Source organism: Peromyscus leucopus, chromosome 6, assembly GCF_004664715.2.
Source record: "Peromyscus leucopus breed LL Stock chromosome 6, UCI_PerLeu_2.1, whole genome shotgun sequence".
NCBI lineage: Eukaryota > Metazoa > Chordata > Mammalia > Rodentia > Cricetidae > Peromyscus > Peromyscus leucopus.
In genome coordinates, this window is record NC_051068.1 from 41,976,704 (window position 1) to 41,999,360 (window position 22,657).

Here is a 22,657-nt window from a genome sequence, read left to right on the forward strand (position 1 = left end):
ATCAGGCATTATGTGAATAAAAGTGGGTAGGGGCTACCCTGTTGCATTAAAGATTTTAGATGAAATATTTTCATTTTTTCCCTATTTAACATAAGGGCTGCCATAGGTATATTTAACATGTTTACAGATAGATAAACTTTTATTATTTTGAGGTATGTTCTTTCTATTCATAATTCCCTTAGAACTTTTATCTTGAACTTTGTCAAATACGTCTTCCGCATCTATCAAGATGATTGATTTCTGTCTTTAAGGTTGCTTATTATATTGGATCACATTTATTGATTTACGTATGTTGAGCCCACCTTTGCATCCTTGGGACTTGGGATGGCACCTATTATATCATAATGTATAGTCTTCTTACTTTGCTCTTGAATTCTGTTTGCAAGTATTTTGTTGACAACAAACTTTATCTGGCTTTGTTATCAAGACAATATCAGCTTCACAGAATGAATTTGTTGCTGCTTTTACTCTTCCTGTTTTGTGGAAAAAGTTGGGAAATGTTAGTATTTCATCTTCCTTGAGTGACTTATGGGGAGCATGTAGGAAGGAGGACAGGAAATGGTGCAGACGATAAAAAAAGACAGATGTACATACAGGCCCATGAGCTGTGGAAGGGGCTATAAAATTCACTGCTTTCCTAGTTTTAAATATGTTTGGTTTTTCATTTTCTATGGTGGATAAGTGCATTAGATGTAATTGATTTTTATTTTTTAAAGATTTATTTTGTATACATTGTTCTGTCAGCATATATGCCTGCATGCCAGAAGAGGGCACCAGCTCTTATTACAGATGGTTGTGAGCTGGGAATTGAACTCAGGACCTCTGTAAGAGCAGCCAGTACTCTTAACCACTGAGCCATCTCTCAAGCCCCTGTAATCGATTTTAAAGTGTAAAATCCTGACTGAATCTCCATGGCTTCAATAGTCATTCTAACTCCATTAATATGCACTGAGATGTATGGAGTTTGGGTCTAGGAAGGTGCTTGCTTTAGGGGCTGCATTAATCTAACTACAAAGTGTTTTTTTCTTTTTCAAGTTAATTACAATTATGTTATTTTTATAAAAAAAATGTTTGATAGAATTCAGTAGTAACTCCATCTGGTCCTAGCTTTTTCTTTGTGGGGAAACTTTTAATTACTGCTTCAATCTCATTGCTCACTACAGGCCTATTTAAATTATTTATATCTCCTGGATTTAATTTAGGTAAGTCATATGTGTTCAGAAATTTATTCATTTGTCTAGGTTTTCTTCATACTATTCTCTAATGACCATCTGGATTTCAATGAAATCTGTTGTTACTTACGTATTTGGGTCTTTTCTCTCTTTATATTCCTAACTTCTTTTCTTAATATCTAATTTTCCATGTTTCTTTATTTATAGTGCTGGGTATTAAGTGGTGAGACCTGATAAAACTAGGCAAGAGCTCTAACACTGAGTTGTACCCCAGCTCCTCTTCTTTTCTAATTTCTTAAGTAAGACTAGTTTCAACAAATTTCAGCCTTTCCCATTAAAGCAAAAGCATTTAAGATTTTAATACTTTTTTAGATCCCTCAATTGACATACATATTGAGATATAGTTGTGCTGGCTAGTTTTATGTCAATTTGACACAGCTAGAATCTTCTGAGAGAAGGGAGCCTCAATTGAGAAAATGCCTCCATAAGATCAGGCTGTAGGAAAGCCTGTAGAGGGTTTTTTAATTAGTCATTGACATGGGCAGGCCCAGCCTACTGTGAGTGGGGCTATCCCTGAGCTGGTGGTCCTGGGTTCTATAAGAAAGCAGGCTGAGCAAGCTATGAGTAGCAAGCCAGTAAGCAGCACCCCTCCATGGCCTCTGCATCAGCTCCTGCCTCCAGGTTCCCATCCAGTTTGAGTTCCTGTCCTGACTTCCTTTAGTGATGGACTATGATGTGGAAGTGTAAGCCAAATAAACCCTTGCCTTTGGGAACCCTTGCATGCTATACAGGAGTTCTGCCTTCTCTATGTGTCCTTCTAAAGTACCTACCTAAAAATCTAATAAACTCAAAAAAAAAAAAAAAAAAAAAAAACTTTTTAAGTCTACATGTAGTTTTAATTTATCTGTTTTTGGTCACTTAAAATCCAATAGTACATTATTTATCATTTATCCATTTTGTTTGTTTGTTTGTCTTTCCAGACAGGGTTTCTCTGTGTAGTTTTGGAGCCTATTCTGGAATTCACTCTGTAGACCAGGCTGGCCTCAAACTCACAGAGATCCACCTGCCTCTACCTCCCAAGTGCTGGGATTAAAGGCGTGTGCCACCATGCATGGCCCAATAATACATTATTTATAATGGAAGTCTTAGAAACTCATTGAAGCATCATAGTTTAACATAAACATATGATCAATATTTATAAATATTCTATGGATACTTGAGGAAATGTTCTATATATTTCCACAGGAGAGTCTTTTAATAGTGTTTTTTTAGATATTCTCTATATCATTACTACTCTGTGAACCTGGTTCATCAAATATTGAGAAAAGTACATTGAAAATACCCATTATCATCATGAATTATTAATGTCTCTACTTAGTTCTTATGTAATTATAAAAAAAATACCTACTTAAAATGTATGCTACTGGATACAGTCCAAAATTGTACAATGCTGCTGAAATAAATACAATCAGGTAAGGGTGAATTTTAGTTTATTTTTGTCTCATTAGAATATCCAAACAACAATCCTTAGTTACATATAGTTGACTTAGCTATTTCTATCATTTTGCATTCAGTCATACTATAGCCTTATTTTAAAGTATCTGTCCTTTTAATTTATTTTGTTTTGTTGTTGTTGTTGTTTTTGAGACAGGCTCTTATTATATATCCCTGGCTTCTATGTAGATCAGGTTAGCCTTGAGCTCACAGCAATCTGCCTGCCTCTGCCTCAGAGTGCTGAGATCAAAGGTATGAATCATGACTCCTCACAAGGTATAGATCTCTTTTAAGTAAAGCCAGATAAATTTATTTTAGCCTAGTTCTTGTCTTCCAACTGGAAATATTGTCCAATTACAGTTTTTGCAATTGATGTATTTAGGTTATTTTTACCACTTTTCATACACTTTTCTTTGCACTTTTTGTGCATTCTTCTCTAATAATAAATTTTTTCTCACCATGTTCTTTTAGATTAACTTTTATTTAATTCTAGTTTTTTATTTCTGCAAGACATTTCATTATGTAGTTAGTCATTTTACCCTTTTAATGCTACATTAGTAATCTCTACATGTATAAATAATAAAGTCTAAAATTATCATCATTCTCTTCCATTCCAAGAACATAAGGACTTTAGGAATATTGTCTCAAACAACATCCCTTCCCTGTCTTGCAACTGTCCTTTTTTTTTTTTTTTTTTTTTTTTTTTTGTTTTTTTCGAGACAGGGTTTCTCTGTGTAGCTTTGTGCCTTTCCTGGGACTCACTTGGTAGTCCAGGCTGGCCTCGAACTCACAGAGATCCGCCTGGCTCTGCCTCCCGAGTGCTGGGATTAAAGGCGTGCGCCACCACCGCCCGGCAACAACTGTCCTTTTTAACAACCATACTTTTTATAGGTGACTTTAAAATGCTTATACTGACTTATCTCTTTTCTTTTCTCAGCTTTACTGTTCCATTTCATAGATCACATCTTCCATAAGCTATCATTTTATTTCAGAACAAATTTATTCTAAGCATTTCCCATAGGAAAAGTCAAGTGATGGTAATTCAGTCTTTAGTTCCAACAGTCTAGCTGAGATCACTTTATTATAAACTTTTAACTCAGGAGTATTCAATCCAATACTCAGCCATCTACAGTTTGACCTGATCATAAATAGACCCTAAAAATTTTGTTGTAAACTACAGTTTTGAAAAAACCCTACACTTGGGCAATTGTTTGAAAAGATTTACATTCTCTGGAAATGTTGAAGAAATACATGACTCACAACTCAATTCTGTGGGCAGTGGGGGTGGGGCAGAGAATGGAGTGAGGATTTTGTTTGTACCTCACCTTTACATTGTGGATGTTTCTTCTCCTATCCAGCTTTATATAGGAACACTAGATGTGGGTTTTTACCTTGCTCAGGATGATGCTCTGGATGAGATCCTTGGGTCTTGCAAGTCCTGTGAAAACCAAACTCCGGGTCACTTAGGTTTGGCAAGCCTTCTGAGATAGGCAGATAGATAGAGCACCCTTCCAACACTTACACACATTTCTGGATTTCTGGCTTCCCTGGATCTTTTGGCTTCTGAAGTTTCCATTCACTTTCTCATTAGCTTGGTGGTGCAATTAGAGCATCTTCAAATATTGCTTATGAAGTATGTATGCTACAGCCAGGGGCTGTTCTCAAGGTTTGTGCTTCATGTTGCCAAAATCGATACACCATACTACTGATGACTTACAGAAGGCCTCAAGAACAGTACTCTGTCCCTGGCTCTGATAATCCACCAAACTGAGGGACCCTGGACACTTCACTCAGCCTTTGGTTTTTGTTTACTTGCTAGAAGCACCTGAGGGCTCCTTTTAAGACCCTTAAAAGATAAATGACTTCAAACTTGCATAACCTCCTTAGGGAAAAGATTTAGCATTCTTAAAAAAACCTTTAAGTTTCTAATGAACTTAATGAGATTAAGACTTGTATTAAACAAGGTATCGGCCCATACTGTTGCATGTAAGTTGCAAATCAAAATCTAATAATTACTTCAGAGTTTTTACTTTCCTTTGAGGTGCATTCTAACTAAATCCATTACTTTTCTAGCAAAAACGTTCTTACCAGTAGCAAATATTTTAATCGACTCCCCAAAGAAGTTTTTTTCTTGTAACAAGACTGAAATAAAACTATGACATTGTTCTTAACAAGTCTGAAAAGGCTTCATTAATGACTCTTTAATTAAGAAAAAAATCAATTGCCTTTCAATTTTCAGCTCAAAGTTTGTAACTGTAATAAATAAGTGTAACCTAGTTTCCACTGTTATTAAAACATTCTCCAGGGCTGCTCAAATACTTACCATGTTAAGGCCCGGAGTTCAAGCACCTCCCATAGGTTGAAAGAGGTATTCCTGAATCTTGTGGATATGCTAGATAACCTAACAAAAGAATATTATGTTTAACACTTCAATGCAAATTGAAAAAACGAAATCTAACTAGAAACGTTCATCTAGGTTATGACCAAACATATGAGCTTAATTTTCATTTCTAGTTGAAACATGATTTTTTTTGTAATATTCTAACCAAACTTCCTTCTCTACCCAAATTCATTACTATGCTAATCAGAAATGCATTAAACTTTTAATGCTCATGGATCCATATGAAGAAATTGAGAACTAGTGCACTCATTCTCTCTATAGATAGATAGATGATATAGATCTATACATATACATACACTCTCTAAATTATATATATATATATACACACACACATATTTCCCAACTTGTTTTAGTTCGATGTTATGTAAAATTTAGAGGCTTGATAATTTAGCTGAATATAATAAAAACTAAGCACAAGGGTGCTAGAAAATGTAGATTTCTCCCTGAATGAATTTGATTAAGTCTCTTTTCTATGCATTGATCCTCTGCAAAAATAAACAATCTGAGTCAAGACGACCTGGGTTCAAATTCCATTTGAGATGCTTCCCAGAGTGTTAGCCAAGCTGCCTGTGCTTATCTCTGAGAAATTGCATATCACTGTTAGCTGAGCCATGAGGACTAAGTTGTGTAATAGCCTCAGAGAAAGAGTGAGGCATGGAGACTTCTATTTAAAGGCCACATATTGAACTCACTCACATCAACTGAATTACTGAAAGACCCCTTCACCTTTTCTTGAGATGTCTTTTCATGGCATTCCACTTACTATTTCATTAACATGCATTACCTGTTCTTGTTTTTAGCTTTTCTTTTTAATCTTAAAAAAAAGCATAAAGTTGGTTAGGGGAAAAGGAGTAAGACATTTTGAAGTTAAAAAAAGATCATTTCAAGTTCAGAAAACGGTGTTTCTGTGTTATTTAAAACTACGGTGCATGTGTGTTATTTAAAACTTGTGATTCCAAAGAGGAGATGGATCAATCTTCCAACTATGTATGTACTTGGCGTTGAATAACTAAACTGAAATCCCGGAAGAAGGAAAGAAAGAAAAAAAAACTTGAAAAGTTTAGCCTCTCTGAGCTGTTACAGACAGTTTCCATAAAATATTTGCTTCTGCCAAAGTTAGTCTTTCTTTGATAAATAAACTTCAAGAAGGATCTCAATGTCTTAAGTGAATGAGAAGCACAGACACACAGGAGAGAGAGAGAGAGAGAGAGAGAGAGAGAGAGACCCAAAAACACAAAACACACACACACACACACACACACACACACACACACACACACACACACACACGGGCGGGGGGAGGTGAGGAGAGGAGAGAAGGAAAGAGAGAAAATAAGACATTGAAAAGGAAGGAAGGAAGGAGAAAGAAGTAAGAGGGAAAACATAGAAAGAGCAAGAGTGTGTGTGAGAGAGAAGCCCCATGGTCTTGGTCGGTTGGAGAATGAGAGCCTGCATCAGCTCTCAGAATCCCAGAGAGACAGTGTATTGTTGTCTTGAAAGCCACAAAGCTAAACAATTCCAAGAATGTCTGGCAAAGCCCTTTTGGGAAGGGCAAGGTGGGGGACTAACTGGGAGGGGGAACCCCCTCCGCCCCTTTACACCGTGTAATAGGATTTGGGAGACCTGGCGGAAACCTTCAGGTCACCCAAGGAACTGCTCTCGCGGCTGGTCCTGTGCGGCGAGGCGGGGGGTGAGCGCGAGGCGCGCGGGGCGCGGAGATGTGCAAGTGGCGAAGCTGGACCGAGTGCAGGCGTAAGCTGCAGAGCGGCCACGGCGAGGGGTGAGTCTTGGGGTGAGGGTCCGAGGGATGCGGGCTTCCCCGGCGCTCTCCCTCCCCGAGCCCTAGCGGGGCCTGGAACCTCCCGTGACTCCGGCCTCGGCTCCTCTGCGCGCGCGGCGCTCCGGCGCACCCTGGGGACGCACCGAGCGGTGGGTGCTCTCCCGGGCTGGGGGCCAGCCTGCCCACCGCCGCCCCGGCCAGCGCTCTCATTGGTCGGGATGTGTCTGTTCAGCAGCCTCCAACTTCTCCCCAATCCCACTGGTGAGTCACCGGAGAGCGAGCAACCCGGCACCGGGGTCCCCAGGGCGCCGGGAGCCCGTGGGACGGGCAACAGGAGGACGGAGCGGGCAGGGGCCAGGGCGCGCGGGGCAGGGACGGAGGCCGAGGTCCCGCGCGCGAGCGGACGCCCGGAGCCCAGCCGCCGCGGGCGGAGGAGGCGTGTCCTGGGCGGGAGCCGCCACTGGGACCTGAGAATGTGGGGAGGGGAAGGGACCGAGAGGGCGACCTGGAGGAGGGCCCTGCGAGTGATGTCAGGTCACCTCCAGGTTCATTTTCATAGCTCCCTGCAGCCTCCGCCTGGGAGTTATGTTTGGTGACCGAGAGCAGCGCTACCAAATTGCACCGGGGTTGATTTGGGGGCTGGGAATTGGCCATTCCGCTGTACAGACACTGATTTTTTTAAAAGCAAGGTTTGTTTTCATTTTAGTTCCTATCGGATTCTCTCCTCAATTAACTCACTTTTCTAGTTTTCAATTTTCTTAACCTAAATGTCTGTTCACGATCCCATCTCTTCATCGCGCTTTGAACCTTGGCTTCCTATTATATAATTCATGCTTAAATCTCCCAGAGGGTTGGCTGGCGCGGGGTGGGGGGTGTTCTTTTGTAGATGGAAGTTTTTAAAGACCCCTTCTTACTTAACCTATCCCGAGCTATTTATAGTCTTTAAAAATAAGAGTAACTCTAACCGGGTATTCCTCTGAGCTTCTCGGTCAAGTCTATTCCTTGTCCATAAGCGGTTCACATGGATTTTATTAAACTGAAAACTAGTAACTGGCTTGCGGTGTCAGCGTTGTGAAGCTGCTATCGGCGGCAGATTGGCCATGAGAGAATGTAGTTGCACTCTCTTGGATTTTTTTTTTCTTCTTTCGTTCAAGCTCTCAAAAAAATGTGTGGCTGTAATTTGGACTCGATGTTGTGTGTCTTCGGTTGTATGGCTACACTGTACAGGAGAGCATTGTGGATGGGACTTTTCATAACTCACTTCAGGCCAGGGAAACACCTCTTAGTTAATGTCCTGGGAAACACTTTTTTTCTGAATACTCCTTTCCTCTTCAGCTTCCACAGACACAATCTAGACAAGAAACCGGCTGCTTCTTACTCTGCCTCAGTTTCCATTAACGCAAACTGTAATTCCAACGCACCATTACAGGCACTTACAAACATAAGTATTGTAATGTATCATAATATGCCCTGAGGATGAAAATTATTTCGCTCCACCTTTCTCTTTAACTGGTCTTTTATGTTTCATGATTTGATGGTTTATTGATGCTTGAGATGCATCTCATACTTAAGAAAATTAATATTGTATTCTTTTGCCAATGTTGCCACGCTGAAATTTGTGGGGTTTCTGTTGAGTCTGAACTCCGGATTCTCTGTTCTCTTTTTGTCTGTTATGGTATTTGCTTTTTAATTTAAGTGCTTTAATGTAATTCCAGTTCAGGTGAAATATTTTAAGAACCTAGGCATGCTTTTGCATATTCTACTGCAAGCATTGACTTTGTACTGTGCTTGTGTTCTGGTCTGCCTGTCTCCCTGTCTCCCTATCTTTTAAAGGTGTTTGGGTGTGGTTAGATTGGCTCTTTAGGTAACTGGAGATTTATGATGCATTCCACCTTGAGGTATTCTGGCCCAAGTTTCCCTTAAAAAAGATAATAAGTCATCTAGAATGAACTGGAAATGAATGACAAAGATAATTAGAAGGTTAAAGTTGTGGCATTTTTGCTTTTGACCAATGTCGAAAAGCACTACTAAGAGACAAAAAGGGGACTTCTCTGAAGAATTTGCAAAATATTTCCATCAACCTCTCTAGTTGATCAAAGTTTAATTCAAAGATAGTTTTCCCTTGATGCAGGTAAAAGGACTGAATAGTTTGTGTACATTACACTATTAATTTCTCTGCAACTATTCCTGCAGCCTTAGGTGCCTAGCTCTTCAGAACCCAGCTACCTTTTTACCCTGGTCTAGGGTAAGAGGGGGGCCAGGGAGCAGTAACCCAGAACTGAGGAAGAAATGCCCGCCTCCTGGCTTTCCCTCACCAGGAAGCTTGGTGGTGCCAGAGAGCACTTTGCCTGTAACCAAGTGCTTGCTGGGCTCTGAGCTGGACTTTACAGACTCACTGGCACTGATTGGGGCTTCTAAAAAGGACAAAAACAAAAATAAACAACAGCAACAACAACAACAAAGACAGCAAGAAATTTTTAAAAAGCAGCTTTTCTTTGCCAACAGAACATTTAAGGGCAGTGGAGATGTGATTAATATTCAAACGATCTAGGGGTTCAGGGGAAACTGCTCTTCATGTTTACTTCTCTGTTCAGAGTCAAAGTATTAAATTTGTACCTGTCTTTTCTTTGCCCAGCCACCACTACTATTAAAATAGTGATACGATCAATGCAATTCTATATCATCACTCCAGGAGCCTCGAGGCTAAGCTAACATGAGTTACATAACCATTAAATAAGACATTTCAACACTCAGGTACATTACATTCCACGTTTATTGAACAGACAAGGTTTTCATTGTCCAGTAAAGTATTTTTATTTCATAGTCCTTGCTTATAACGCCATGTAACCAGGAGGACAAACTGCTCAAGACTTTGTATCCAGTCTCTTAATGTCCATGTGTGTTTTATTATTGATGTCACTAAAGAGAACACATCCCTACTTGTCTGCTGAGTCTCCTCAGTGACACCACAGATTTAGAGTCACTTGCTCCCTGAGTCACTCTACTTTGAGTACCTCAGTTTCTAGAAAATGCACCCCTGAGGATTTGTATCTAGTCACATAAAGTCTTTACTGATCAGAAAGTCTCTGAGCAATTATTTCCTCTCAGAGACACATTCTATGGTTAATTTGTATTGAGCCATGAACAGCTAGCATGTTGTTTAAAGCATTCTTTCCTGAAGTCACGCAGGAAGATTGACTCTATTGAAAGCTTTGCTCAGTGTTTTTTTTTTTGTTTTTGTTGTTTTTTTTAGAGAACCACCAAGTCTCTAAAGAAACCATGGAATCTAATACTTGGCCTTATATGCCCTCAGTTTTTCACCATCAACATCTGTAACAATGTCTAAAGTAGCTCCTACTTTAAATGGCACTATTACATTTGAAGCAGAGGCCAGATGTTTATGTAGAATATTGATTAGCTGTGTCAGCTTGAGCAAGTTAACTGACTTCTCTGTATCCCAGCTTCCCAGAGTTGGAGAACTGGAGTATTAACATCCACTCTGTGGGGATTAACAAAGAAAATGAGTAAGAAACTAAGAATTGTACCTAACACCTGGAAAAAATTCCAGAAACCCCACCTACAGTTAGAAGTGTTCATATTTTAACTTAATTAAGTTAAAGTTAACTATATATTTAACAAGTGATACCCTGACCTACAAAGGAGAATTTATTTAATCATGTTTGTTTTCTCTCTTTCAATTGTACAAAAAAAATACTGATATGATAATTATCTTTCTTCCTGAAATATAAGCCACTTTTTTTTATCCATTGAGTGACCATTTTCAGAATTCCATCTAGCCAGTTAATAGACACCCTTATCTGAAGGGGAAGTTATTTTGAACTTTAAAAATACAAGTTGTTTTCAAAGTAAAATAAACTACTCCGAGTACTTATTCCTTTTGATTTTAGCTGTATTTGCACTTTTATATTATTGCTTAGTCAAAACCTCAAGGTATTAGTCATTGGTTTTTTTGTTTTTTTTAACTTATAAAAGAAATCATTGGAGCAAGATACAGAGTTAACCTTTGACAGGCTAAAGTTCACAAGGATGACTTTAAAACTTTCTTAATTATCATACAGCAATTATTTGCTCACAGACCTCAGAAGTAATGTAAGTATTTGATCAACTCTCTTTCTTGGATCTTCAGTAATAGATACATATGTACATTATTTTTTTAAGGCATATGTAGGTGCCTGTGTGTGTGTATGTGTGTGTGCATGTAAAAAGAAAAGAATATAAAAAATTAGTTGGGTTTGGGACCATATTTATATGTATGTATATTCTTTATATTTCTTTGCTTCAGCCTTAATATGACTTTCAGAAAACAGATTTTTTTCTAATCTAAAATAAGTTGACCTTTTACTTTTATTTAGCCACATTAACTACACACACACACACACACACACACACACATACACACATACATATGCCTTTTCTTTGTATCCACTTATGGTGCTTTTGTATCTATATGTATATTTTACAGATTTTAGGTGATGGGAAGATCAGAAAGTCAGATGGATATAACTGATATCAATACTCCAAAGCCAAAGAAGAAACAGCGATGGACTCCTCTGGAGATCAGCCTCTCCGTCCTTGTCTTGCTCCTGACTATCATAGCTGTGACAATGATCGCTCTCTATGCAACCTATGATGGTGAGTGTCTCCCCCAGCTCCACGGAAACCAATGCAAAAGGGAAGGAAGCCTTCCTCATATGCTTTTACTGTTTACCTAGATACTCAGATTCACTTAGAAGATAAAGCACTTGGATATCAATGAACTTAAAGTACAGTGTCCTTATGTTTGAGCTAAGTTATTCATTGCCAAGCACATCCAGTATTTTCGTGTGTTTGAGACCTGTATAATTTTATTTGATTAAGATATACACAATTTTATGTCAAACTTCAGTAATAGCCATTAATCAATTTCTGTTGTGTCATTTAAATTCCAAAAGGCTTCGCAGGAGTCTAAGAAGTCTAATTTGAGTCTTGAAAGTTTATCACAATAGGGATTAGTAACGATTGGCTCTTTAATGAAAAAAAAAACATGGTTACAGAATGATGAATGAAGCATTCACCTATTTTAATTTAATATTCCCAGAGTTTAGTTGGTGGATGTGGTATAATAACACACTCTTTCTTTGTAATCATCCTTAAATTTAGCATTTTCCTTTTATTCTTCCATTAGTTTTTAGCTAGTAAAAATAGTATATAATACTTAATGGTCCATCTATTTAATTGGCAGAATTTTTTAATAACAAAAGGTAAACATAAACTGGAATATTTTATTATCAATATTTATACATCTACTCTCCTTTTTCTAGATGGTATTTGCAAATCATCAGACTGCATAAAGTCAGGTAACAAACTGTCTTTTCATTTACTAGTTTACAGTTAATATATAACATTTAAAAGCAAATGTTATGGAGATGTATACTTTTGCTCTGCTCATGTGCATGCTCATTAAACTTACCTCAACAAAGTCCAAATGTATTTAGTAGTTAATTAATCAACTGAAATACTTTGAGAAAACTATCACTACTCTAAGATGATACCAAATTATATGTTTTTATGGGGTGTGCTAGGTAGTTAAAGAAACACAATGAACACATTAATGGTGTGATTTGAGTAATTATAAATCATTAGCAGGGTGTGAAAAGGAAAGAATGACCTGTCATTTGTGTATGTGGGGGGGGGGGGTTTGGGCCAGAGAGACAGAGAGAAAAGTAAAGATGTGAGAAGGACCTTGGAGTGAGTTGGGTTTGGGGGAAAAATATTATACAAGAGGGAAACATGAGAAAAAAGAAAGAAAAAAAAGAATAAATCATATGGGATTAACACTTTAAAAAATGGAAAGAAAGGAAAAATCATGTTCTTAAAAAGCAGTAAAAATGTAACCTGATAGATCGGAGCACTTCATACAAAGCGTTGAAAATCCATGGGTCGTGTTTAGTGCTGATAAAGGAGAAATAAGAACTTCCTTGGACAGTGAAGTGGTTGGGCAACAGGGATGATTCTGAATGGATTGAGCGAGAAGCGATCATGTGAGCGGAGAGGGGAGAGCAAGTGGAAGATGCCCCAATAAGACAGGCATGAACTGCAGAATGTTGACCTGTGGTGGAACCCAGGGGTCCTGAGACAACAGGGAGGGTCAACTGGGTGAGGCCAAGGAGTTATTTAATGAAATGAGGGTTATGAATGCGTTAACGTGATATCAAGCTGTAAAACCCAAAAGGACTTTGAATTTTTTGAGGAGGAGGCTGCTGCCCACGGTCACCGAAGTACAGAAGCAAGGAGATGAATTCTGAGGTGTGTGTTGTAAGCCAGGCATGGCCTCCAGGTGAGGCGGCAGAGAGGGGCCTAGGAAGCAGGAATTTGGAACCTCTCAGTTTATAGGTAACAGTAGAAACCTTGCAACTATTTGAGTTTCCAAAAGAAGGAGAATAGAGGCTGGACTTAAGAAGACATTAACAATTAGAGTAGAAGGGAAATAAAAGAGAAAGAGCAGAAATATGCGCAGCCGTTGATGTCACAGCAATTACTGTGTTGTGAGAAAACAAGGAGGATTCTTGACCCTTCTACAAGGAGGTAGAGTACAGCAACCTGGAATTTGCTCTTTAACCTTTGAGATGATTTTTTTCCTATCTGATTTTCTGTTATTCTTTAAACTTTGATGATAATGATGTGAAATTACCTCGGAGTTCTAGGCTGTACTCCTAGAATGTGCTGAATGTGTGCCCTTTGGCTATCTGCATGGCTTTTTAAATAGGTGTTTTGCTCTGGGTCTCCATTGTGATAGGCACCCTCCATCATGATGTTTTTGACACAGGGAGTTTAAGAAAGACCTGGTTATAGACTGGATTGTAGCCATTTGCTCTTCAACTTAACACTGTGTACTTTCCTGTCTAGTGGTTTTAATTAGAAACAAAAAGATGTCTTTATTCCCCAGGGAAACGGCTATACAGACGCACTGGTTAAGAGATATCTAGGGAAGCCGGGCGTGGTGGCGCACGCCTTTAATCCCAGCACTCGGGAGGCAGAGCCAGGCGGATCTCTGTGAGTTCGAGGCCAGCCTGGGCTACCAAGTGAGCTCCAGGAAAGGCGCAAAGCTACACAGAGAAACCCTGTCTCGAAAAAACCAAAAAAAAAAAAAAAAAAGAGAGAGATATCTAGGGTCACTGCAGTAAAGTTAATATGAGCTGAGGTTGCTGAAGTTACCATTTCCTCCATCCAGGTCCCCTTACTTCTCTCTCTCTCTCTCTCTCTCTCTCTCTCTCTCTCTCTCTCTCTCTCTCTCTCTCCCAAGTTGTCCTGGCATTTGCTCCTGTTTTGAGAAACTTATAATTACACCCTGACCTGTAATGGTTAGTTCCTCTGTCCTCAGCACACTTCACATGTCCTTTAAATCTCTTAATCTCTAGGTTTTCTGTTCTCTCCTGTCACTCCTTTTCATGTGTTTTACTTTTAAAGAAATTGGATTATTTGGGATTCTTTGACTACATAGGCAGATGTTTATAAGCTTGTATAGGTGATGTCACCCCAGGGATCTGGCAGATTCCTGTAGTAGTACCCACCACATGGAGTGACATTTGGCGTCTGAAATCTTACTTGATATTTAGGAATATGGCTTTTAAATAATGTTTGGCAAGTACCAGTTTGCCAAAATTTATTTAGCTTTTACTCTTTCAGTATAACCTAAAAATCATGGTAAATATAAAGTGTCCCAAGAGACCTTGGTATAGACATGTGTGCAGCAGACACAGCCTCTAAGGCACAGCTGGACTTCCCATCACTTTGCTCGATTGGTCCACAAGCTGTAAGGACACTTTCAGATTCCAAGCTACTATTTTTTCCTGAAAAAAAAAAATAGTAAGATGAAGATGGCACGATCCTCACCTCACAGACGCACATGTTTGCACTCTGATCTCCTATGCTCTTATACACGCACAGACAGACAGACACATGCGCGCATGCACAGAGGAGAGACAGTCCATATCGGCTTAGAAATCATTTCTGTCACCAAAAAGACAAGTTCCTTAGAAGTTGTTTCAAATACAGAAAATCTTAGACAGGAGAAAGTGATACCGAAGGATGAGGAGAGCAGAGTGGATGGAGAGAAGGAAGATAGGAAGAAATACGTTGAAAAAAAGTAAAGACTCCTAGTAACAATTCTGCAGTCACTTTGGATGACCGGGAAAGTTCAAACCTGAGCACAGACGTTCTTGAGAATTGGTGAAGTAGGTATGATGCTTACTTTAACTGAAAGTGAATTGCAACTTCATGCCAGTCAGTACACAGGAACTTCTTGGCAAATGTATGTCAAGAAACAAAAGGGAAGCCACACTGAGGCGAAAACTGATAACTGGCATCTATGGGTCTTATATATTTTGAGTTTGAGCATCTGTGATTTTATAATACATATAAAGTAATGTTTACAATGCATCCTTTGTCTTGCTTAGATCTGATTTCATGGGGTTGGCCAGACCTCAATAAAACAAGTAACAAGTTAAGGCAAGGCTGGACATTTTAGTATAAAAGTATGTCATTTATCATTTACTAGACATTTAACAGTGTCAAAAACTTAGAGAAACAGAGCTTGTGTGTGGTTCATTAGACTGCTTATGTAATTTTAAATTCTGAAACTGACTTTTTTTTATTGTAACCTTCCAAACTCAAGAGATTCCTCCAAATCATATGCTTTAAATCAGTTTCTCAACCTCATCATTGCTGACATTTTGGGATGGATAACTCTTCACAGAGGGTGCTGGCATTATAAAATACTTAGCAGCATCCCCAGTCACTAGATGCTCAGCAGCAAGTTCCACCATCCCATTGCAACAACCAAAAAATGTCTTCATATGTTACCAAATGGCCTTTAAAGGCAGAGTCACTTTGATGGTGTAGCACTGCTTTAAACAACCTGAAGCCACCAGTTTTTTTCATCTTGTGAGGCAAAATAATGCCCCTCCAAAGATGCCCACATCTGATTCCTTCTATATTCCTTATACATCACTTTATATGCTAACAGAGCCTTTAAGAAGAGTCAGGTGGTGTATGTATGGCTGAACTAAGGAGTTTGAAATGGAAAGATGACACAGTATGATGTGGTTGCTATTGTGTAGTTAGTTGCAAGAGTCCCTGTAAGACAAAGGGAACATCAGCACCACCACAGAAGCAGCAGAAGCAGAGACCTCAGTGTCACAGCCACAGGATGCTACCACTGGAAGCTGGAAAGCAAAGTGAAGGGTTGTCCCGGGAGCATGCAGAACAATTTTAACTCCTCTGGTCCTTTGTAGACTTCTTTTTTTTTTTTTTTTTTTTTTTTTTTTTTGGTTTTTCGAGACAGGGTTTCTCTGTGTAGCTTTGCGCCTTTCCTGGAGCTCACTTGGTAGCCCAGGCTGGCCTCGAACTCATAGAGATCCGCCTGCCTCTGCCTCCCGAGTGCTGGGATTAAAGGCGTGCGCCACCACCGCCCGGCTCTTTGTAGACTTCTGATGTCTAGAGCTCTAAGATAATACATCTGAGGTGTGTACTATTATATCTCCTTCGTACAGGTGAACAGACTTGGGCTAGGACTTCAACTGAGGCAGCATAACCCTTCTCTATGTTGTTTCCAAGGAGATCAGGAGTGCATAACTATGCGTGTGTAACAATTTAGAGACATAGATGTTTCTTCTCTAATACAGTTGTCTGGATTAGCCTGTTTTGCATCACTATAATGAAATATTTGAGGTTGAGTAAGTTTATAAAGAACAGAACTTTATCCGTCTCAGTTCTTGCTGCTCAAGGAGCATCTGCTGATCGCCTTCATGCATCCAAAGTACTAAGGCATCTGAGGGGATAAAGGGAGCGCATATACGTGTACTCTGGCATCTTTCCTTTTCTCATAAAGCCATCATGGAGGCTTCATCCTTTTGGCGAGATCAAATCCCAACCCCTTGCTTACAAAGGTCTCACTTCTAGATACCAAAATCAATTTAAGGGGATTAGATTTCAGTAATGCAACTCTGGAGGACAAATGAAAAGGCCATATCTTGAACAAACAGGCAATATCCCAAAAGGCAATTGTTGGCAGTGTGATCCTAAACTATACAGGTTCTAGAGAATCCAGGTTAAGACATATGAGCAGTGGAGTTCAGAAGAGAGAACTGTTCTCTTGTACAGGATATACACTGCTCAGTTGCTAAGGAACCAGGAACAGAAAGCCTGAGGAGCGTGAAGACCCAGATGAAACACAAGAAAAGATAGACTATAATCTAGAACTTTCTTTTACTTTATTTCTGTACTTACCAAGCAAATTTTGATGAGTATTTAATTACCAACACTAGGAAAGGAGATATTCTGTCCACTTGAAATATTTAACACAGTGAGATAATGAATTCACATTCTGATTTAATTATCATTTTTGTATGGCTTGACCTATAACCCTGAAGTGAAATGAATCTTCCAATGTATGGGCATTTCTATAAATGCCAGATGGTGGTGATGCCCCAGATGAAGTATCTTAGCACCAACTGGCTTTTTGGCAGCAACAGGGCATCTCTGTTCCCTGAAGACCTTAGTCTCTGTCATCTGTCCGTTAACACAATGAAGATTCCATGTAGAGAATTGGAAGAAATGCATCAATACAGGCAAGACAGCAGGCTGACCCTGAAGGTTTGCAAGCCCTGTGCCAACTTTTAGGGCAGACGATGAAGCTGTTTTATTTTGAGCTTGAAAAAGTCCTGCAGGCAGTAAGAGCCCAGAAGGAAGGTATCTTGGAGAGAAAAAAAAAAAAAAAAAAAAAAAAAAACACCAAAGCAAGCCTTTGCTACTTTCAATGTAGCATGCAGAAACTTACTTCCAGGGACTTCCTTGATACAGTACTGAAGGCAGATTTGTAATTATGCTTCCTTAAAACATCTCCAGTCAAAACTAGCATCTATCAATTAACTCCTTTCCAAGAAAGGGAGTAACTTAACCCCCTTCCCCAATCTCCCTCTCTCTCTCTCTCTCTCTCTCTCTCTCTCTCTCTCTCTCTCTCTCTCTCTCATACATACACACACACAAACACACACACTTCTTAGCTTCTGTGAAAAAGTTAAACACTAGCATTCCATAATTTTTATATGCGATCAAGGGTTGGAAAATATAGGTGAGTTAAATTAATCATTTAGTGTGTGAGGGGTAATGGTGCCTAGTAGGCTTCTTTAGACTTCAAATGTCGGTTTTAAAGCTGAAAAAATATACATTTGTAAAGATGCTGAATGTAAACGATAGTCAATAATATTATGAGGGTCCTGGTTTTACAATTGCAGAGAAAGAGAGGGAGACATGGGAAGATCCATGTGCTGTGGAAGGAAGGGTCCTACTTTGTCTTGCATAGCAAAAGGTAGTCTGGTGCTCTTCATCAACCATGTTGTCTGATGTGCAACTCAAGGTAGTCAAATGAATATATTATTTGAGAGAAGTTGAAGACATAACATTAAAAGAACCATAAGAAGGGCCGGGCGGTGGTGGCGCACGCCTTTAATCCCAGCACTTGGGAGACAGAGGCAGGTGGATCTCTGTGAGTTCAAGGCCAGCCTGGGCTACCAAGTGAGTTCCAGGAAAGGCGCAAAGCTACATAGAGAAACTCTGTCTCAAAAAACCAAAAAAAAAAAAAAAAAAAAAAAAAACCAGCCCAACTCCTTAAGTCCTGAAAATTGTCATTCTTTAAGACCATTTAGCAAAGGAGAAGAGATGGGTGCTGGTATTTTTATTCTGTTCTTAGACTGACTGAAATCTGGACTCTCATATTCTCTCTTTTTTAAAATATCCTTTTGCCACACCTGCTAGAAGAATTCTCCAGAAAGAGAATAAATGTTTTTTTTTCCCCAAATGTGAGAGAGAAATGCATATTTAAGAAGGATTTATTGTGAGAATTGGCTCCCAAGATTAACTACCAAGTTTCCACCACAAAAGGTTCACTAGAAAGTATGGTTGGAGTGACTCCCACTGCTTAAATAGCTGAGTGCAGAATAGTGGTGCTTTGATCAATGATGGAGCATCATGCAACATAAGTACATGTACAGGCTATAGGACTGCATTGCTTTGTAGCCTCATACCCATCTTAGCTTGTGGGAATATGCTGTACAGTGTCTTCAGAGATCACCTGAAGATGTGTCCCTTGGAATGAGTCCATCCTTGAGTGTCTGACCGCATTAGGATTGCATTGATGAGAAGCCTCTGGAAACTCAACTAGGGAGTTAAAATTATTCCAGGGTTGGGCACTGGAAGCATGGGTGCCATCTCCTGAGGTTTGACTTACAGATATATGTGACCGTCTGTTCCGGTGACCTGACACACACCAGACTACTAGGCCTACATAGAGCAGCCACCAGTGATCCAGCCACCAAAGAGCATCCTCTGAAGATAAAACCTGGTTTACACATGATGCAAAAGTCCCATATTCAGCTTGATTGATAGAAATCAGCCAGATGTGTTTTAACCTGTAATTATAAGCTTCTTTGTATTAACTGGAATTTTTAGTACTTTTCCTATCCTAACTTTTCTTTCTCATCAAGCAAACAGGGATTTATTTCACATATCTCTGAAATGCTACTGTCACGTTTTCTGTCAATTTGATACAAACCTAGATATTCATAGGAAGAAGGGATCTTAATTGAGGATCTTCCTCCACAGATTGGCCTGTAGGCATGGCTGTGGAGTATTTTCTTGATGGCTGATTACTGTGGGAGGGCCTAGCCCACTGTGGGCAGGTAGGTCTGGGCTGTTGAGGAGACATAACTGAGGATGTCCAGGGAAACAAGCCAGCAAACAGCATTCCCTCATAGCATCCACTTCAGTTCTTGCCTCCAGGTTCCTACTTTGAGCTCCTGCCCTGGCTTCTCTCCATGATGGGCTTTAACCTGGAAGCCAAATAAGCCCTTTCTCCCCCGAGTTAGTTTTGGTTATGGCATTTTAGTACAGCAAGGAATGCAAACTGGAACATGTACCTTGATTATTTGCTGATACATAGTTTAGGAACAATACCGATTAATAATCAGATGAGAAAGATCAATTCCAGTAACAGGTTTGTGCAGGAGAAGTTGAAAAATTTTAAATTTTTAAAAGAGATGTAAGTGTTGTAATAATTAAGGCCCAGTCATTTGAAAGCTTCCTGCCTTCCTTTTCCACTCAGAAACTTCTAGCATCAGAGAGTTGGGATGTAAGTTTTGGCCACATCCTGTGTTATTGTATGTGATCTTAATTAAGTCATTTTAGGCTTGCTGCATTTCATTTTCCTTATCTACAAAACTGAAATTAAAAAGACCTCATTTTACAGCCAAAAAGCAAAGACAAATGACAGCCCATTCCCTACTGCTCGTCTTTCAGGGAGATGAACCATGAACATAAGCTAAGGTGTATTTCATTTAATATTTCATTTCGGAAAAATTACACATGTGGCATTTAAATATTTTTTATGGAAAAATCAAATAAAACTATTTTTAAAGAAAAGTTGTGACAGTCAAAACTCATACACAGCAACAAACACACATAAGACCACAGAGCAAAACAAGAAAGACTGATTTTGGATACTCTAATATTAAAAACACTTTATCCTTTCTTGTCATTTTCTTTGGTTGTCATGCTCTATCTTACATGGGGTGTGTGTGACAGTTTAGGCTTTTGACCAGGTTAAAAATGAGCTCAACCTGCGGTGGTATTGTGTTCCCCAAAATATTGTGTACCATAATAAACTTATCTGGGGTCAAAGAAGAGAACAGCCACTAGATACAGAGGCTAGAAAATGGTGGCACTCACACCTTTAATCCTAGCATTCCAGAGGCAGAAATCTCTCTGGATCTCTGTGAGTTCAAGGCCACATTGGAAACAGCCAAGCATGGTGTCTCATGCCTTTAACCCCAGAAAGCGAGCCTTTAATCCCAGGAAGTGATGGCAGAAAGCAGAAAGGTATATAAGGCATGAAGACCAGAAACTAGAAGCTTTTAGCTGGTTAAGTTTTTAGGCTTTTGAGCAGCAGTTCAGCTGAGACCCATTCTGGATGAGGACTCAGAGGCTTCCAATCTGAAAACAGGATCAGCTGAGGAAATGGTGAGGCGAGGTGGCTGTGGCTTATTCTGCTTCTCTGATCTTCCAGCGTTCACCCCAATACCCAGCCCAGATTTGTTTTTATTAATAAGACCTGTTAAGATTCATGCTACACTCAACCAGAAATGAGCACTTAAATCCACTTCTTGTGAAAGAAAAAAACAAAATAACAACAACAACAAAACCCAGCCACATCCTCATTAGAATACCTCAATATGCTATTCTGTGTTTGCCCACCTCTGATTAAATTCTAGAAGTAAGATTCTAGGGGGCTAAGGTGGGAGGAAATGACCATACCCTTTCTTCAGAGTTAAGTGCTTGAACAAGGTACATCACCATCAGCTGGGAACTTTAAAAAATGCTCATTCCCAGGATCTACCCCAGTCTTACTGAATTTGCAGTTGTGATTTTAGCAAATTCCTAGGATGCCAGTCTATGCAAAGAAGTCTGAAAAGCAAAAAGCAATCATGATTTCCAACTATGGCAGCTTTGTGGAATAATTTGAGAAGCCTTTAAAACTTGCTGATATACCACCCCCCCCCACACACACACACTGTCTTTCCAGTATTTTATGTGAGGATGGAAAGCAACTTAAGTTAATACATAGACATTAGTGTGCATAGGAATTGCCTAGACATTTGTATTATTCAAAGAAGACACATCACAATAAGATGAAGGCAAAGATTTCCCAGAGAAAGGGATAATTTTTCAATGAGCGAGAACTTGATATCACCAATGAACTCAAAGGCTATCTGGAGGCGTATCTCACAGAAGAGTGTGAGGGAGAGCTTGGCAAGACTGAGACACTGATCAGGTACATGTAGGGCTAAGTTATAAAGGATGTGTATGAAGATGTGATATGGGGACAAATGGGGAAGTGTTGAATGTTGGCATTGGCTGGTGAATGACCATCAGCTGTACCATGTAGTCCATGTTAACATATTTGGGACTCTTGTCTGCTGCGATGGGAAATCAGAGAATGCTAAGTTTTATAGGGTACATGTGCCTGATCTTAGTTGCTGAGGGATCACTGTATATTTTGTTACAAAAGAAGAACAGCTGAGGGCAGGAACTAAGCCTCCCATACTTATCTGGAAGAGGCTTATGGTTGCCTAGTTATGAGGTTACAATATTTGAGGTGCATCAAGTTGAGTATGTTTGTAGGATGTTTGGTAGAATTCATTAGATATAGTGGTCAGATGAAAAAAAAAAAAAGAAGTGAAGAAAACTTCATGCAAGCTTTTGGCTTGGAAAACTGGGTGACAGGGGAAGCCATCCACCAAGCCAGGTTACCGAAGGAAGAGCTACTTAATAAGTGGGGCAGATTATAGGCAGGAATTCACCTTGAGGCCATTTAAATTTGAGGTACTTGTAATTGGGTTGTGTAGTAGAGTTCAAGGAAGCTGGGACTGAATATAAAGTCATTAGCCCATGTAAATATGGTTGAGATTCCCAGGAAGAAGATAGAGAAGAGAGCCCAAAATGGCATTGTATAAAGCCACATATTCGGAAATGGGAAGGGAAAAAAAAGCTCTTTCAAAAGAGCCTGAGAATTGAGTAATCAAAAAGGTTGAAAGACAGCCATCGAGATGAGAGGTCACCCAAGCAAGTGAAAAAGCAGATGTCAAAGTTAGAGTGGCCATTGGGACTGAACACAGTTGAAAGTCAGAGTAAGACACTAACTACTAAAGCAGAGAAAGCAAGGTCGGGGGTTCTGGTGGAAGATGGAGAAATGTTGAT

The 22,657-nt window shown here is 39.5% G+C and overlaps 1 protein-coding gene across 4 annotated transcripts in view; it reads left to right on the forward strand.

Moving 5' to 3' along the window:
- The first annotated feature begins 6,445 nt into the window (after positions 1 to 6,445).
- Positions 6,446 to 22,657, forward strand: part of Mme (membrane metalloendopeptidase) — a 77,825-nt gene continuing 61,613 nt past the window's right edge. The window contains exons 1-3 of one of the 4 annotated variants that reach the window (XM_028894515.2): positions 6,446 to 6,847; positions 11,331 to 11,500; positions 12,169 to 12,204. In XM_028894515.2, the coding sequence (XP_028750348.1) occupies positions 11,341 to 11,500; positions 12,169 to 12,204 (196 nt within the window). In that variant the 5' untranslated portion in view covers positions 6,446 to 6,847; positions 11,331 to 11,340. Of the gene's footprint in view, positions 7,109 to 7,316; positions 7,537 to 10,906; positions 10,958 to 11,330; positions 11,501 to 12,168; positions 12,205 to 22,657 lie in introns of those variants that run through there. The other 3 variants (XM_028894517.2, XM_028894516.2, XM_028894518.2) reach the window with 3 other exon arrangements.